An 18,389-nucleotide genomic window follows, 5' to 3' on the forward strand; every position below is an offset into this window, starting at 1 on the left:
TTGTTGTTATTGTTACTCTAGGTTTTCCATTAACCCTAACTTTGGGGCTTGGAAGTTCTAAGAGGTGACTGAGAGAATCCTCTGGATTCCGGATGTGGTCTTCCTTGTCTCTGTTACGAACCAGCAACTCAGTGGTGTGGTAACTAGGATCGATCACGCAAGCCAGTGGAGTAACTCCTTTTTGGGGGCTCTTGGTTCAGTGGCGCAGGGGTCCAAAAAAAGCCAGGCTGTGGACTTACTTTCCAGTGGAACCATGGTGGTGTCCCCTTCGGGGATTATGACGTTTCGCACTCCTAGACGGTTTCAGAGACAGGAGGCAGGGGCCGCAGGCAGGGGTCAACAGGGAGTAAGTGAAGAGGTCCCGGAGCTGGCAGGTGTGGACCATGGGCTACCTCCGGGGGAGGACAGGACCGGACCCACGCTCACGGCTGCTCAGACAGCAGGCCCTGCCAGGGCCCACGTGGCTGATTCTCATGTGGACCCGCAGCCTGGCCACCCTGGCTCTCTGATCCAAGGCCCGGGACGCCCATCTGACTGCTCCAGCACCCATGGCTCCCCACAAGTCAGGCATCTCCTGACCTGTCACACTCAGAATTGCATGCTCCTTAACGGAAGTCTGTACTGGTTCTTTTTAATGCCCAAGGACAACTTCGGCTCCTTACCAGCATCTATTTTGGGTATAAATCTTTTTTTTCCCTCCTTGCTTTCGGGTCTGTGTCATGGTAACCATTAGTATGAGCACAGGAGTCTGATTCAACTCATCTCTGCCGGTGTTGCCACCATCGTGGCAGCAGGTTTGGTGTGATCATAAATGCTCACACTGGTGGTGCCCTGGCCTCGAGGGTAGTGTGACAACCACAGGTCATCTTGTTGTGACTCCAGAGCCAGACAGATGGGCTTTGAAGTGGCAACAGGATGGCAGGACTGTTGGCCTGTTGCCAATGGCTTTTGGTATTCTCTGTGCAGCTGGTGGTTTGGATGGGAGGGATGTTTCTGGAAGCCAGAGGAATGGTATGATGATGTGCATCTCACTCACGCTGAGAGGGAATGAGCAGTCCAAAGGAGACCCCCCCCCCGCCCCGCCCCCCATCCAGCCCAGTCTTGTGACCGAGAGAGGCTGTGGTAGGGGGAAAGACTTGGCAGATAGACATCTCTGTCTCGGAGGCCCTGATCGCTCCCCTCAGCCTCCTACCGGCCCCCAGTTTACTAGGCCCGGAGCTTATCGCCACCCTGGCAGATGATTAGGTGGCGAGGGGCACACGATTACTCTCCTGCCTTCGGTCATCCACAAGGTGCATTTGTAGCTCCGCCCAAGCTCCAGTAGGAAATTCAGCTATGACGCTGTTATCTCTGGGCTGGTGCCACACCAGGGGCGTAGACAGATGATGTGCAGTGTAGGCTCAGCACGTTCATCCGTGACCAAGTGCTGCCATGTTTGTAAGGACTCTGGAGTTAGATGGACCTGGCTTCATAATCCTGCCCTGGAACTTTCTACCTGTGCTCCCTTGGAGAGGTACTAAACCTCTCAGCCTCAGGTTTTCCTTCTATAAGACGGGAATAACAAGAGAACCATTTCATACATTTCACAGGATCGTTGCAAGGATGAAATGGGACCATACGAGTCTCTTAGCAAGTGCCGAGCACATGGTAGGTACCCAGTAAATAGCTGAATGAATGATTGACGCGTTGGGCAGAGCCCGGGCTACTATGATTAGAAAGTTGTTTACCACCACGCCAACTCCTGCCCTCCCCGCAGACAGGCCTCACCAGGAAAGGGAGGCTAACTGGAAACTTTGCTTTCAGACCAATCTGTGCCCAAAGTTAATATGTCTGCAACAGCCACATGTTAATTGTAAGAGGACATGATGAAGTGGAAAACTCTGGACTTCAGGGTGGGACAGACGTGGATGTGAATCCAGCTCCACCACTTAATAATGACCTTGGGCAGCTTTCTTAACCTTTCGATACCGCACGTTTCTCCTCTGGAAAACGGGGAGGGGGGAGGGGAGAGTCCCCACTTCAAAAGGTCGGAGTGAGGCGTGACGATGAACAAGATGTTGCGGTTGTAAAGCTCTATTCACAGGGGCTGGCACGTCGTGGGAGCTTCGTGAGTACAAGCTCCTGTTTGAGTGACGTCCGCTCACGGGCACTCGGGGGATTTCAAGAAAGGAGAGAAAACCGTGGGCTGGATTAGTCAGGGACTAACAGTTGTTTAAATGTACTGAGGATTTTCTTTGTGCCAGGCACCCTTGTAAGCATGTTCAATGAATTTCGTTTGAATTCTCACAACAACCCTGTGAAGTGGCTCCTATTATTACCCCATTTTACAGCTGAGAAAACTGAGGCCGCGGGCCATGGTTTTGCCCCAGGTCACACAGCTGATAGAGTAAGCAGGTCAGGATTTGAACCCATGCAGGAAGAAGCCCTTTAGGAGGCTGAGATTAGCATATGAGTCAGGACTGTCAGCCCCACGGCACAGACTCACTCACACCCAAGCAGGGAAAGGCTTCCATTACTGCGAGTTTCAGAGATGCCCTGCCTCCAGGTACAGCTAGATTCTCGGGGGCCTAGACAATGACCTCAGTGTGCCATCCCTCTGTCTTCAGCTCTTTGTTCTCAGGCAAGCCCTCCCCCGCAGGCAGCCGCTCCTGACTCACATCCTACCCTGTAGCCTTTCCATTGCACCACCACGGTCCCCGCCTGGTCACGTGCTCACTCTGCCTGGGGTGAGTTGTGGGGTTAGGACAAATAGGCCCCAAGCCCCCTGGTGGGGAGGGGTAGATAGCTGGAAACAAGCAAAGTCCACAAGGGGAAAAGTAGACTTTAGACGGAGGGGGAGGGAGGGCCTGCTCCAGAGATGGTCTATGTTTTTCAGCGATGCAGATCGAGCACTTGAGATGGAGTGGAAGGGGCTCTTACGATGATGACATCAAGACTGTGTTGTTTTTTTAATTTAAAAAAAATCTTTGTTTATCTTTGAGAGAGAGAGCGTGAGCAGGGGAGGGGCAGAGAGAGAAGGAGACACAGAATCCAGAGCAGCTCCAGGCTCTGAGCTGTCAGCACAGAGCCCGACAGGGGGCTTGAACCCACCAACCGTGAGATCGTGACCTGAGCCGAAGTCAGAAGTTCAACCGACTGAGCCACCCAGGCGCCCCGGGATTGTTTTTGATGGAGAAAGGATTTAGGTTTGGGGCAATTCTGGTTTTGTTCCTGGAAGAGAATCGTTCTGCGCAGGCTCTTGTTGAGGTGACATAGCGGGGTGACGGTCTCAGTGCCGGTGGGCGCAAACCTGGAGGGGAGACTTGGGGTGATGAGCTGGGGAGGTGCTGATGGGGTTGGGGTTGGTGAGGAAGGTGGGGACGGCGCCGGGGACGGTGTGGTGGCAGGCTGGAGGCGGGGGGGGGGGCAGGTGACGTGGCAGGGATGGCTCAACTGTGGGTGTTCGGCTGAGGTGGGCTGTTGAATGAGCCGGTGTTGCGGTTAGGGACGTGGGCAGCCATGGCGAGCACAGATGCACTTTGGGAGGAATGGAAGGGACGTGCAGCACCCTGGGCAGGGGCTGTGCTTGGTGGAAGTGATGTACGGGGAGGGATTAGACACGTTCGGTGAGGGGTGGGGTGGGGGAGCAGGGAGGGAGGCACCCCTTTTATAGCTGGTGATGGAACTGTGTGTGGGCGTGAGGCACTGGTCATGGTCATGCTGTGGGAAGTGATGGTTTCACAGAGCAGCAAGGTAGAAGGGCTTAGACGCACTCGTAGAGGAGGATAGAAGCCAACGCCAACCAGTGGTTGAAGTTGGGAGGTAAGCCCTCTTGCCCTTCCCTATTCCCTCTTTAAAATAATTGTGTTAATGTTTATGTATTTTTGAGAGAGAGAGAGAGACAGAGACAGACAGAATGCAAGCGGGGGAGGGGCAGAGAGAGAGGGAGACAGAATCCGAAGCAGGCTCCAGGCTCCGAGCTGGCAGCGCAGAGCCCGACGCGGGGCTTGAACCCCCGAACCGTGAGATCATGACCTGAGCTGAAGCTGACGCTTAACCGCCTGGTTAACCCAGGCGCCCCATAACATTCCTGTCTTATTTCCTCACAGCAGTACATACGCATCACGTAAGAAGTCAAGACCAACATCACTTCACCAAAGAGACCCTCCCACCCTCTCCTTCTCAGAGGCGACCACTTTTAGCTGTTTCTTCTAGCAATTTTGCATCTCACGTTTCTGAGGCATGTGCATATTTTTGATTCTTCCATTTTAGACATTTCCCATTGATTTCCTATTTAGTAAGTAGGCATGCAGCTCCCTTACACGGCCAGCCTTTCTGCTCCTAAATAGTTCTCGTGGTAGGGCATACTATTAACAGTGCTCTTTCAAAAATGTTTTATGCACATATGAATGTATGCGTGTGTATACGTGTCATAGGCAGGATATTGCCACGTCCCCATCCCCGCCAAGAGGGACGCATCCTAATCCCCTGAACCTGTGGATATGTTACCTTATGTAACAAAAGGGACTTTGCCGGCAGGTCTGATTAAGTTAAAGATCTCGAGATGGGGAGATCATCCTACATTCTCTGGGTGGGTCCAGGGTCCCTAGAAATGAAAGACAGAGGTGGGAGAGGCAGAGGAGATGTGATTCTGGAAGTGGAGTCAGAGTAATGCGATAAGAGAGAGCCTGGCCGTTGCTGGCTCTGACGATGGAAGGGACCATGAGCCAAGGAATGTGAGTAGCCTGCAGGAGTCGAAAAAGTCGAGGGAATGGATTCTCCCTAGAGCCTCCAGAGAGGGGAGTGCAGCCCTACCAACATCTTGATTTTCAGTCCAGTGACAAGAACCATTTTGAACTTTTGTCTCCCAGAACTGCAACATTTGTGTTGTTTTAAGTCATTAATTTTGTGGTGACTTGTAACAGCAGCAACAGGAAACGCATATATATACACACACACACATATATATATACACACACACGCATATATATATATATACGTATACGTATATATATGTATATATATATGCGTGTGTGTGTATATATATATATACGTGTGTGTATATATATACACACATATGTATATATACCCACATGCATTACATAGGTGTGTATACACACACACATATTTGTTAAATCAACTAACACGTCTGTATTCACAGCTAAGCCTTATAGTATACTGCAATCGTTTCCTTTTTTTTTTTTTTTCCACTGAAGTTAACAATGATCTGGTTTCTGCATCTGCCTTATTTTCTTTGTACCTTTTGCTAGTTGCTGCCTCACCTTCTAATAGCTGTTGGTGTGGCTTTCCATAGGGCAGTCACATCAAATATTACATGCTCCAGACCCAGTTTTCCAGTTCTTGCTGGAAAGTTCTTTCCAGTTCTAGCTGTGTGGCACGTTGTGGCTGCCATTCTGTGGCTTCCTTTTGTGGTCCTCCGTGGCATTCCCTCTGCCTTCTTTCGGGTCGAAGTTCCTGTTTCCTGGATCTCGCCTTCTTCCTCTTGTCTGGTTTACTCCCCCTTTTTGGAGCACATCGTCCAGGACAGATACCTGTCAATATCCAAATCCGTTCAGTTCCTGAGTTCAGATGGCAGAGTGGGAACAGGGAGTGACACCTGTAGTCTTGTCGGATTAAAAAGACCGTTCGATGGTCAAGGGCATGGCAATGACAGCAGTCAACAGGCCTGAGGCTTAGGTGACGCTGCTTTGATCCGAACAGTGACCCTCGATGGCTTCACCTGTCCTGTTTCCACCTCAATCCCAGAGATCCCCTTCCCTTGTCTCGTGTGTCTTAGAGGACATCTTCCTGTGTTCCTGAGAAAGGAGTGTCTGGAAAATATATTCTCCTATCACACGTAAATGATGACGAGGCTGCGTAAAGAATTCTAACGGGAGAATTATTTTAAGAATTCCAAAGGTATTGGTCCTTGGTCTTCTTGCTTTCCACATTGCCGTTGAGCGATCCGAAGCCATTCTGCTTCCTGGACCTTTATGTGTCACTTTTTCTCCTGGTCTGCAAGATCCTCTCTTGATGTCAGTGTTCTGAGATTTCACAGTGACGTGCCTTGTGGTGGGTCTTTTCAACCAGGTCACTCATGTCTCGGCTCTGGGAAATTCCCTTGAATTATTTCATTGGTAATTTTCTCCCGTTTTTTTTTTTTTGTTTTGTTTTTTTCTGTAATGCCTGCTTTTCAGATGAAACTTCCAGACCAGTTCTCAAGCTCTCTTTCCTGTCCTCTCCTATTTCCATTTTTCTCTTTGGAGTACCTTTGTGTTGTGTTCTGCATCTTGCTAGCATGACTTGTACCTTCGGCAAATCTGTTTTGTTCTCTGAGTGTTCTCTTCAAATCGCGCCACGTTCTTGTCTCATGAACGCGGCGTCTGATCTGGGCCTGAAGTCTAGGTTTTCCAAGTTGTGGTTTGGTTTGGGTTTCTGCGTTCTCGTCTCTGTCTTCCAAGTCAGAGGCTTCCCTCTGACGTCTACTGGTCCATGATGGTCCTTTACAGGATTAAGCACGGGGGACGAACAAGCGGATTAGAAGACCTGTGCATGATGCTGGGGCTTGTTGTGCGGCAGACCCACCTGGTTGACCTAAACAAGCCATTTGGACACCGTTTGGCTTCTGGTGGCAGCATCTATGTCCGCAGGCCTATCCCCTCGGACTAATGAGATTCTCCAGAGAAGGCGAGGGTCGGGCTGCCAGGGTTCTGGGAGCCCAGTGGGGAAAAGCTGGGGGCACTCGACGTCAGCGTTTAAAATAATCTTCGTCTCCCGGATTTTGATATATTACCTTTGCTCTCAGCTGCACCAGTCAACTCTCTGTGCAGAGACCCCTCTGTTCTGTACTCTCCAGAGAGTAAACCTTCGGACTCCACGGGGACAGGACCTAGGGCTTTTACTTCTTTCCTTCAGTCTTCTTCATTTTCCCTTGTCCATGCCCCTCACCCCTGGTCTGGGAGATATCTGGTGCTATTGTCTCAAGTGTCTTTTGAGGATTCTTGTCATAAAGCAGGTCTGATCTGATTGATTTGAGGTTGATTTGAAATCAGTTTTGTCTGAAATTTGGCAATCACGAAGCTGCTTTCCAGACCCCAAAATGTCGTGGGGGGGTGGGGTGTCTCCTCTCTGTTCGGCCCCAGCCCGTGACTGTACGTTTTGAGAAACAAAACAAAAAAAACTTTTTACCAACTTGGATTTAGACGGTGGTGAAATTTGGTGTGTATATTCAAAATCCCTGTCCTTTATCCACAGCGGGTTTGGAATTGAAGAGTGATAATGGTGACTGTGTAGGTTGTGATACCCAGACATTTTTCTGATGGGATTCCTTAAGCATTTTTTTTTAATTTTTTTTTTAATGTTTATTTATTTTTGAGACAGAGAGAGACAGAGCATGAACAGGGGAGGGGCAGAGAGAGAGGGAGACACAGAATTGGAAGCAGGCTCCAGGCTCTGAGCTGTCAGCACAGGGCCCGACGCGGGGCTCAAACTCACGGACCGTGAGATCATGACCCGAACGGAAATTGGACGCTTAACCGACTGAGCCACCCAGGCGCCCCTCCTTAAGCATTTTTTAAAGATGTTGCTATACACATTATTTACGGCCACTGTGGACATTTAGAAGCGTAAAGAAGGAAATAAAAGCTGCTTGTCCTTGGTGGTAGGGTTCCTGGCATGGATTTTTCTTTGGTGGTGGTTTTTGTGGCACAGCCCTTGGCACCGGTGAGAAGGAGGCTTCGGCGCCAGGAGCAGCAGAGAGCCGTGCTTGGCGAAGGACCGTCGTCGTGGTGGACACATGCCGCTGGGTTGGGACCGGGGGCCCAGGAGCTGGCCGCTCCTCTCAGCAGGGCTGCTTGAGAGAAGGAAGCTTCCAAGGGCAGGTGGGAAGCGCCGTGTCGAGTCCTGGAGCTTGGCCACCGCCGTGGGCCCCCTGGGCTGTGCGGTGCGTGGCCTGCCTGACCATATGCCGGATGGTTTTAGATGATGCTGGGTGATTCTGAGGAGCACTTTCTGACAGATCTGTTCCCTTGAGTAACACAAAGGAACCTACAGACTGACCCAGGTCAGCTGAGTTTGCGGTGAGTTTGTGCGCGCAGCTCAGATACCAGGGGGATATGGGGAGGAAGGGGAGGAGGAAAGAGGTTTCCTTTCCTTTCCGGGGTGTCTGCCCTCAGGGTCAATGCCTTGTGATGTTCCGCTTTTCCCTCCTACTTCCTACTCTTTTCAATGGCAACCAGAGGTTCTCTGAAAGTGTTTTTTTTTTTGTTTTTTTTTTTTTTTCTTGCAGACGCTCCCTGGGTGTTTCTGGGCCTCAGGGCAGTGTTGAGACAAACATCTGGTGGAGGGTTATCTGCCTCTTACTTTGTGCCTGGGTCTTCACCGACTCCATTCTGGGGCTCTGGGGCTCCTGAAGTTGTCCCAGCCTTGTCTGCGTCTCCCCTTTGCCCTTGGAGCCTCCAGTAGCTTGGCCGGGAGGGGCTAGAAGACCCCTTGTAGATAACGACCATTTCACGGTTGAGGAAACTAAGGGTGGGAAGCCCGAGTCAGGACTAGAACCCACATCTGCTGACTCTGGGTTCAATATTCTTTCCAACCAGATAACTCCCTTATCCTTTTGAAGGTTTTGATGTGGTTGGGGGGGGGGTGGGAAGGCCATTGGGCATGTTTGTGCTAACAAACGGGGTGTGGGTTTGAGGGGGAATGACTGGCTGATAATGGAGGGAAGCTTTATGGAGCTCTGGGTTGGACCAGTTCTCTAATGGGCTCTCAAGAGTTGTTTCTGTGGGGTGGTATAAGCTGGGGGACAAAGCTTCACAGACAGCCCCCCCCCCCAGAGCTTTAGTGAGAGAGATCTGGATTCAAGTTTCTGCTTTGACTCTAGAATATGGACAAATCCTAACCTTTTTGAACATTAGGTTCCACTGTAAACGTGGGATAGTAATAGTACTAGAAGCTCCCCGAAGGAAGGAAGGAAGGAAGGAAGGAAGGAAGGAAGGAAGGAAGGCAGGCCAGCGTGTCACGTGCTTAGCACCGTGTCTGAAACTTAAAGCAATACTCCTCCTGCTGTCTGTGCACTCGTGCATTTGGGCAGCAAACATTCATGGGGCTCAGTACTGTGCCGAGCTTACGTGTCTGCATAGCACCTGGGGTTTCCTTCGGGTTCACCTGTGGGGGCTTGGAGCACCTACAGCCCACTGGGGTCTGAACTTACAGCCCCTCCTGTGCTGGCCCTAAGGAGGCTCCTCCCAGCCCCAGCCTGTCCCAACACACCCTGGGCAGAACCCACCTTCCAGCCGCCGCCGTCCCTGGGGGAGGGGCCGCGCCCGTGGGAGACCCAAGCCTGTGCTTTCTCCAGTGCCTGGTTTTCCAGGGAGCCTTGGCTGGAGGGGGATGGGAGAAGGAGCCCGAGAGGGAGGGGAAGCCCGGGAAGCAGAACGGGAACTGGAAGGGGAAGGGTGTGGGTGGGCCCAGATCCAGCTGCCTCCCACTTTCCTTCTCCTGCCAATCCCCTCCCCGCGGGCGGGTGCACTGGAGGCAGGGGCTTGGCCCGGGTTTCCTCCTGGGGGGTGGGGAGCCCAGAACTCAGTGTCTCCGAGCAAAGGGGGTTGAATCCGCAACACCCCCACCCCGAGCAGAGGCCTGCGGCGGGGGCTTTGTGATTTCACTGGCTTGAGGCCCGCACCTGAAGCAGGGAAGATGAAAAAGCCCCTAAAATCAAGCAGGGTGGGTGCAGAGGGCCCCCTCAAGCCCACCAGGTTCCCCAGGCAAATGGTGCCGATTGGTGGGGCCCGAGTGGGGGTGGGGGGGAAGCAGCCTCCTGTCAGCCGTCGCCGTGGCCTTGGCTTCGGCCTCTCCCCACCGGGGCGCCCTCCAGACTGCACTGCAAACCTAGGCCTTCAGCCTGGCCGCAGCCCGAGTTCAACCTCAGCTCTCTCTGGGCCCAGGCGCTGGTCCTAAAGTGAGCTGACATTCATTTCACATCCTGTGACTGCAGCTCACTTCCTCCACGTGGTGGGAGCGGTATGGGGGCGGGGGCGTGAGGGGAGGACAGATTAGAAGGAAAATGTAGCGGGGCTGGGGACCTCTGGGATTTCCCAGGGGGTGGCTGGGTGGGAGGGAGGGTGCGGGAAGCTTTCAAAGGAGAGAACAGACGTGAATGAAGAAAAGGGAGGAGGCAGGAGGCAGTTAGAAGTCCCAGAAGTGGCGCCCACTGCGCCCCAGCAACGCGGAGGCCCCGGGGAGACTGTTGCCGCCTCGCAGGCAGGAGGTGGCCCTGGGGGAAGCCAGGCAGTACCCTGCCAGCTGAGTCGGCCTCGGCTTCCCCTACTCTCTGGGGTGCTAGTTTGGCCGGAGCTGCTGGTGAGCCTGGGAAGAGGAGTGAGGTCGGAGGAACAGGCCTCACAGGCCCCCGGGGCTGAGGTGTGTGGGTGGGGGGTCAGGTGGGGCCTGGGTTGGGGGTGCCCTGCCCTGCTGACCCCTCTTGTCTTTCCCCCACAGGTGGAGCCACTGGAAGCCCACACCGCAGGCAGCAGGAGTCTCCCTCAGCGCCGGGATCTATGTCTAAGTTCTAACTCTTGCTTACAAAGACCACGATAATTCCTTCCCCAAAGCCCAGCAGCCCCCCAGCCCCGCGCAGCCCCAGCCTGCCTCCCACCGCCCAGCTGCCCGCAATGCCCTCCAGCGGCCCCGGGGACACCAGCAGCTCCGCTCCGGAGCGGGAGGAGGACCGCAAGGTGAGCGGCTGGCTCTGCCCGGGACCCCCTGGGACCCCAAGCCCAGGGGAGGGGAGGGCCCGTCCCCGAGCAGTGACAGCTCTGGTGTGCTGAGCGCTGGACCGCGCAGCTCAGCCTTCGCGCTGGGCGGTGGAGGGGGGTGATGTCCCCCTTCGGGTGATGGCTGGTAGAGGTTCAGTCCTGGTGGTACGGTGGGAACTTGAACCACGTGATCAGGCTCCAGGACCCAGGCTTTTCACCTTCCTGGTGTCTGAGCAGAGGCTCAAGCCCTGGGTCTGTACAGTGTTGGCAGTCGGCCTTGCAGCGTGTCCCCAAACCCAGATTCCTTTCTGGATTGGCCTCCTACCGGCCCTGTGTCCTCGGGTTGGTCACTTTACCTGTCTTAGCTGCCTCTGCTTCCCCAGGGTATTCGGTAGCTTCTGGGAGGCCAAAGACAAATTCAGGGAGGTTGGTAGATGTGAGGCCGCGTGAGGGCTCCCCCTCCCACACAGGGTGACACCAGTCATCCTGGAGATGGTGATTTCCTGCCCCTCACCCCCACCCCGGGCTCTGAGTGTCACTTCTGACCATGGAGCTAATGACCTCCTTGTTTTCAGAGCCCCATGAGAGGTGACTTCATCACCCTCTGCTGAACTCCAGGATGAGCCTAAATCAGAGGAGATCCCAGCAGACCAGTAGGGATCCCTGCTGGGTCCCCACAGGCTGCCTTGGAACCTCACCAAGCCGTGTCCACCTGTAGGCAAAGCCACCCTGAACCCCCAACGTTGGGATTCTGTGTTCCCCCTCTGTCAGTGAAATGGTAAACCCCACCACCACCTTTCTGGGGAAGCTGTGCCAGCCACGGGCCTTTCTGGGGTGTCCTATCTGCCATGCCCTGGTCCCCACAGTTTCCTCTGCCTGCTCCCCTTTTCCTGAGCAAGGAGCGAGGGGTGGTGATGCTTGGTTGGGGGTTATAGTTTGCCCTTCTGGAACTACAGTGGACGCCTGGCACTCTGAGGAGTGTCCCCTCTGCTTGGCCACCGTCAGGGGTGGCCCTGAGACCCGCTCACTGCTTATCCTCCCCCATGCGTGCTCAGCTCCTTCCTGGGTTTGCTCATTCTTAGAGCCTGTTTCGGTTTTCTGAGTGGTTTCCATCCATGTGGTTCTTGGAAGCAGCCCTTGAAACAGGTGGGGCAAGGGCAGATGGCCCTAGTTTACAGGTGAGGACGCTGAGCCCAGATACTCAGTGGTGGGTCCAGATGAGAGCCTGGTGGGTCAGAACCTTTCCCGCTGCCCCGCCTGCGTCAGTCCTCGTGCGGACACACGCACAGGTGTGCGCACAAAGCGCAGGCACCTGCCTTCCCAGCCTGGAATCCACAGAATGCCCCGGTTGGGGGCGTATACGCAGCAAACTGGGGAGAAAGTGCTTGCCGTGGCCCACTGAGCCAGGCTTTCTAGGCGCTACCAGTCCCCTTCTCTCTGACCCCCACAGAAAATAACAGGTAGTCCAGGTTATCCCGTGGGCCTTCTGGGCCACTCCTATCTCGGGTGGCAGTAGACCTACACCCTGCCACCACGGAGTCAGGGCCACCTGCAGCTGGCCACCTGTGCTCTTGAGTGGAGGCTATGGGTAATTCCCTTCCCTCCACCAGCTCTGCTTTGCTCCTCTGTTGGATTAGGTGACCCTGACCTCCCGACGTGGCCTGATGCCCTGACTGGTGCTGACACAGCTCCAGTCCATACACTGGCAGGTGGGGAAAGGGGGGGGGGGGGACAGTCAGGCCGGACTCCTCTTGTTACTGAACTGTGCCACCCTGGATAGCAGAGGCCCTGGCTCCCTCGCATGGAAAGTAGCGGATCAGGCTCCCTGTGATGACAGTTCAAGATCGAGAAAGAGCACTGGACAGAGTCAGAAGTCCCCGGGCCCGGGCCTGAGTATGCCACTTCCTGGAGATGTGACTTCAGGCCATCCGGGCTTGCATTTGCTCAGCTGTGAAGTGGGGATCATGACTCTGGCTGTGCCTGTTTTACAGGGTGGTTGTGGAAGTCAGATGAGGTCACGGGCATGGAAATGCCCTGCAAACAGCAAAGTCTGGTCCAATTATGAGGGATTACGATTGCTATTATTATCTACCCATAGTAACTGTTCTGGCTCACTCGGCAACAAACACACACCCAAGCCCCAGATCCTGGTGCTGATAGAGCGGCCGATAGACGGGGGCTGGGGCATGGCGGGCGCTCCTCCCCAGCCGCCCACGCCCACAGCGCGCATGCCGGCTCACCTGGCACACCTCCCTGGCACCTCTGGGCTGGCTCCCACAGCTCCAGGGAGCCACCGGGGAGGGCGGGTAGAGACACAGCCGCCCACGCTGGCCCGAGAAAGCCAGGCCTGGGGCAGAGGTGCCTTGTCTGCAGAGGGGGAAGATGGGCTTGGGCTGCGGCCCAAGGAGCCTGGCAGAGTTGCCTGGGGCACCTGGCACAAAGGAACTGTTTGGTGAGCCAGAGGGAAGGGGTGTGGCCACGCACTGGCCCCTGCTCCACTGGGCCCCACGCCCCTTCCAGCCTCCTTCCCGGCCACGCCCCACGCACCTTCCACTTGGGTACTTCCTGGAGCTGCCAGGCCTCTGTTTCTGTGGTTTCCTCTGCCCGGTGTGCCTGCTCCCTAATCTTCACTGCTCCTCTCTGATCAAAGCCCTTGCTTCCTTCTGTCGGCCTTGAATTACAGTTTGTAGTGGACATGCAGTTCTCAAAACGTGACCCCCTAAACCGGCAGCCCCAGTGGCCCCTGGAAAGGTTAGAAATGCAAATCAGAAACACTGGGGCAGGGGCCCAGCAATCTGTTTTAACTAGCTCTCTAGGGCATCTAGGAAGTACTGGTGTGGATGATATCCAGGGGGAGGGGAGGGCAGGGCCTGACTAGCCTAGAGTAGATGCTCAGGAAATACATAGCGGATAGCAGAGAAAGGGAAATGAGAGGGGTAAGACCCTCCCACAGAACAGCAGCCTGGGGCCTGGGTCAAGCAGGCTGGGTGCAGTGGTGGCTGAGGCAGAGTGCGTATGGCTGGGAGTGCATAGAGGGGTCTGCCCAGCACCTCTTCTCCCTGTGGCCTCCCCTACCTTGCCATCCGTATGTTAAGTGGGGAGTCTGGGACAATGCAGATTCGGGGGGGGGTAGAGCTCTGGGGTTCTCTCCAGGGTGGGTAGATGTAGCCACATGGAGGGAGGGGGAGCTGGCCTTATGGGAGATGTGTGTGGGGCGGGGGGCGCGTCCAACAGCAGGGAGGCCCGGAGCCAGGGTCCTGGCTTGCGGAGGAGCATGGAGGTGGGGTGTCAGGCCCTGCATGGAGGGGAGGGGAGGGGCAGAGGGAGCAGGAAGGGGCTGGAAAGGCCTCCTCAGTTCCCCAAATATGAATCAGCGCCTGGCCACGAGTCCAAGCCCCAGGCTGGGCCCCCGATCACGCCGCTCCCCTCTTTCTTTCCTCTGGCCTCAGAAACACAACAGCCAAGATGCACTGAGTGCTATCTGCCAGGTGCTACTTTAAGCTCTGTGCTTTGCATTATCTTATTTCATTCTGACCATTGCTCCATAAAATAGGCTGTATTCTTTTCACCCTCCATCTTATTAACGACTAAATGGGTGCTTGGAGAGGTGCGGTCACTTGCCTAAGGTTACACAGCTCGTCAGTGGCTAGCAAGTGGGCTTGGAACCCAGGCAGACTGTGCTCTTGGCTGCTGACCACCAGGCTGCCTCCTGCATGAAGAGGTAGAATGAGTGGTGCCTCCAGGGTCCTGCCCATATTGCTTCTGCTGCAGGGGCCAGGATATTTATCTAGACTGGAAGTCGGGACGGCCAGGGAATGCCTTACTCCTCGCGACAGCGCTCTTGCCCCAGGGTGGGTGTTGGGGGCACTTCATCTCCAGTAAGAATTCACACACAAGTCTAGTGGGCACGATTGTGGGTATGTGCGTGCGCACACACACAGACACTCCAGACACACGCTGGTCAATGAAGACAGGGCTGTGGACACCCTCCTTCTTACCATGCCTCCTTCCCTGCCTGTCTGCCTCCCTTCTGCACCCATTCTCTTTCCTTCTCTTCCTCTCTTTCTTTCCAGGTACCTCTCCAGGCACCTAGCACATAGTAGGGCTCCATAAGTCTGTCAGATGAACTAAATAAACATTCCTGTAAAGGAATGGGGATAGGAAGGTACGAGCCGTGCCTACCATCCGGCGGGGAGAAGCTGAGTGGAAGAAGCAACAGCAGTGGATGCATATTTGTGCTGGGGGAGCACAGTGAGTGTGCCCGTGTGCGTGTGTGTCCACCGCTGTGGCCGGGGCTCCCTCCTCCAACCCAAAGGCCTGGCCCAAAGGCCTGGCAAGTGCCGACTTCTCTTGGGCACTGACTACTTCCTGCATTCTGGTACACAAACTCAAGGGCACCCTGGGTAGGCTTCCCCTAGCTCCCCTCTCCGTTGTTCTTGCTGGTCCACAGGTCTGTTGCCCACTCTGGGCACGCTCTGCCTTTATCACACTCAGATGCCCATACAGCAATACTTAGGGCCGGCTCTTTGCTTTATAATAGTCACTATAGGGGTTGTTTAAATAGCATCCCTCTTAGTTCATGCAGACGGTAACAGAAAAGGTAGCTTTACCCTTACCTCTTCAAGAACACAGCTACGACTAAGGGCACATCCGTTTGTAGTTCAGTGGAGTCGATTAGATGCTTGGTCACGTAGAGTGGACGTGTGACGTAAACAGTCCACCCCTGAGCTGACGGGGACCCATGTTTTAGGTCCTCTAAAATTCTTTACGTTAGATATGACAGGCGTACCTTGGAGATACTGCACGTTCCTTTCCAGATCCGCAGGGCAAAGTGAATACTGCAATAAAGCAAGTCAAATGAACTTTTTGATTTCCCAGTGCCTAAAAGTTACGCTTGGGCTATACCGTAGTCTATCAAGAGTGCAATAACGTGTCTAAAAAACGTACAGATCTTAATTTTGAAACATTGCTAAAAATGCTAACCATCATCTGAGCTTTCAGCAAGTCGTAATCACTGATCACCATAACAAATAGAATGAAAATTTTTGAAAAATTGCAAGAGTTACTAAAACGTGGCACGAAGTGAGCAAATGCTGTCAGAAAAATGGTGCCGGTAGACATGCTTGACACGGGGTTGCCACAAACCTTCAATTCATACAACACGTGCTATCTCTGAGGCACCGTAAAAGGAGGTAGGCAGGTCAAGTTTAGGTAACCTGCAGTCACTACAGTCTTGAGAAGGTGTCACTCGGACTCTGGAGACAGACCTGTGTTTGCGTCTGGAATGCGCCGTGTGACTCAGCGGCATGGCCTCTGAGTGGGGAAAAGAGAGGTTTACATGGTGTGTTTTTAACACAGGGACCTGATGTGTTAAGTTAGTCTTATGACTTATTTTGGATAACTAGCTAGCTTGCTCTCTACCTACCTACCTACCCACCCATGTATTTATCTACCTGCCTATCCGCACACTGGTGGGGTAGGTGCAATGTAGCCCCCAGGATCTCAGGAGCTTGGGGTGACAGGGTGGAAAACGCACGCGGGGTGTGGTGTGGGTTGAAAGTCCACTGAGAACCTGGCATGTGGAAGGAAGGTTATTCCTGGGTCCTCAAAAACAGGCCTGAGGTCCCTCTTCCCTTCATGCATTGAATAGAAGCGACACTGAGGCAAGAGACAGGGAGCCCCAACTCCTGACGGGAAGGGCTGTGGCTCCCTTCAGAAGCTCAGGTGAGGTTCCCCAGGTCCCTCATGGCTTAAATGGTCAGGCTGGGGATGGAGCCCCTCCCTGCCAAGAAGCACATCCCACAGGGCCTGGGTGGGAACAGCCGAGCTCGGCTTTGCAGAGGAGAAGGGCAGACTGGAGTGGGTATTCCAGGACGTTCGGGAAATGGGGACGATGCCCTTCCTTTCTGGCACCTGGGCCTGGTCGTGCCCTGCAGAGAGCTGCGGGGCAATGAGGGATATTGCTTGTGATCATCCCACTTAATGTCTGCACGCTGTGGTAGGGCATGTAAAGGAGCTTCCTTGGCTTGGCAATTAACTCACTCAATCCCACAACAACCCAGGGGGCATCTCCTCTCGTCACCCCCGTTTTAGAGAGATGGAATGGAGGCATAGGGAGGCTAAGAAACTTGGCAAAGGGTCACACGGTTATGAAGTAGTTTTAGCCGGATTCTCTCCCTCTATAAATCGAGAAAAATCATGCCTCACGTAGCGTTCTAATGCCTCCGGAAAGGGGGTGCCTGGTGGGGTGGGGATGAGATGGAGCGCTATGTAGAGCTTGGGTGGGCTTGGGGTCCACGGAAGGGACACTCTACTGAGGTGCTTTTTTATTTATGTGTTGTCTCTCTCTAAACTGAGTGCTCTGTTTGCTTATCTTTGTATCCAACACACAATAGGTGCTGGATAAATATTTTTTGAGCACACCCATTAGCCTGGCCTTGCATAGGCCACGGAGGTTAACCTGCCGGGCTGCAGTGTGTTGGGTATGTGCTTAGTGGAGTCTCCATTCCAGAAGGCAGTGAGGCCCCATCATGGCACACAGCTTGTCGAGGAGGGCTGCACCCTGGCAGGAGGGCCTGGGAAACCCCAGGCACCACCATTTTGAACATTTGGGGTTTCCAAATGGCATTTATGGGGCACTGGAGCTGTGGGAACCCCTCGGGGGCATGGCCTTTTGGGAGGGATGGGGCCTTCCTCAGTATGTATAATATGAAGCAGACCAAGGGGACAGTGAATACTTGTTGAATACTGATGAATAATTGGAACAGAAGACTGATAGTTTGGGAGGTGACTGAGATCGTTAAAAGCAAGGGACTTTGGGGGGTATGTGCAGCCATTCCTGGTGCCACCGCGTGGCCACTCACGCTGCAGCCTCGTCCTCCCTGCCCGTCCTCCGGCAGCGTGCCCTGCCACCCACCTGTCTGTGGGCCCAGCCTGGGCGTGTGGCACCTGTGAGCACATGTGCTCAGTGTGGTGTGCAGGGTCCTGTGGCTGTCACTCTGCAGAGCTGGGACTCGGGCTGCCCAGAACGGGGCTGGGCCTGGCGGAGAGGCCAATCGGTTCCATTGAATTCCACGATCACAGACGGCCCCTGGAAGCCAGCCGGCTAGCTGGCCAAGGCTGTACGTGCCTCTTGTCCCAAAGGGTCTGGGCAAGTGGCTGGCTAGATCTGTCAAGTTCATCCCCTCAACTCAAACACCAACTTGAGACATCTGCTCAACGGATGCTGGGTCGGTAGCATCCTCTGTACGCTCTGGAGGGAGCACGTACATCTTGCCAGCGGTCTCTGGGTGGGACGTAGATCTCTTTAGGGGAGGGGTCCCGTGTCTAGGCGTGAGCCTCCTGAGACAGCTGTGTGGATACGCACATGTGAATGCCGGTGTGTGCCTTTACCTTGGATCGCCTGCACGCTCACGGTTTCCCTGTGATGCACACGGTGACACACGTCAGCAGCACGTGGCGTCATAGGGTGTAATGGCACGTGGCAGTGGAAAGACCCATGAGCTGGGCGTCGAAAGATTGAAATTTTGGTTCTAAAGACCTTTTTTCCTGGCTCCCTGATCTCTATAAGTTAGATAACCTCTCTGAGCTTCAGATTTCCCGCCTGTGTAATGGAAAAAAAAAAAAAAAAAATAATGCCAGCTCTGCTTTCTGTAA

General features: G+C 54.2%; 1 protein-coding gene across 3 annotated transcripts in view; it reads left to right on the forward strand.

Annotated features, from left to right (window-relative positions):
* The window catches only part of DNMT3A (DNA methyltransferase 3 alpha), a 99,929-nt gene that overhangs the window by 16,436 nt on the left and 65,104 nt on the right, over positions 1-18,389 (forward strand). For 2 of the 3 annotated variants that reach the window (XM_047067819.1, XM_047067818.1), the window contains exon 2: positions 10,477-10,712. In XM_047067819.1, coding sequence (XP_046923775.1) covers positions 10,650-10,712 — 63 coding nt within the window. In that variant the 5' untranslated portion in view covers positions 10,477-10,649. Of the gene's footprint in view, positions 1-10,120; positions 10,339-10,476; positions 10,713-18,389 lie in introns of those variants that run through there. The other variant, XM_047067817.1, reaches the window with a different exon arrangement.

Source organism: Lynx rufus, unplaced genomic scaffold (assembly GCF_022079265.1).
Source record: "Lynx rufus isolate CCGP_SWC_20201006 ecotype Redwood Valley unplaced genomic scaffold, mLynRuf1.p SCAF_8, whole genome shotgun sequence".
NCBI lineage: Eukaryota > Metazoa > Chordata > Mammalia > Carnivora > Felidae > Lynx > Lynx rufus.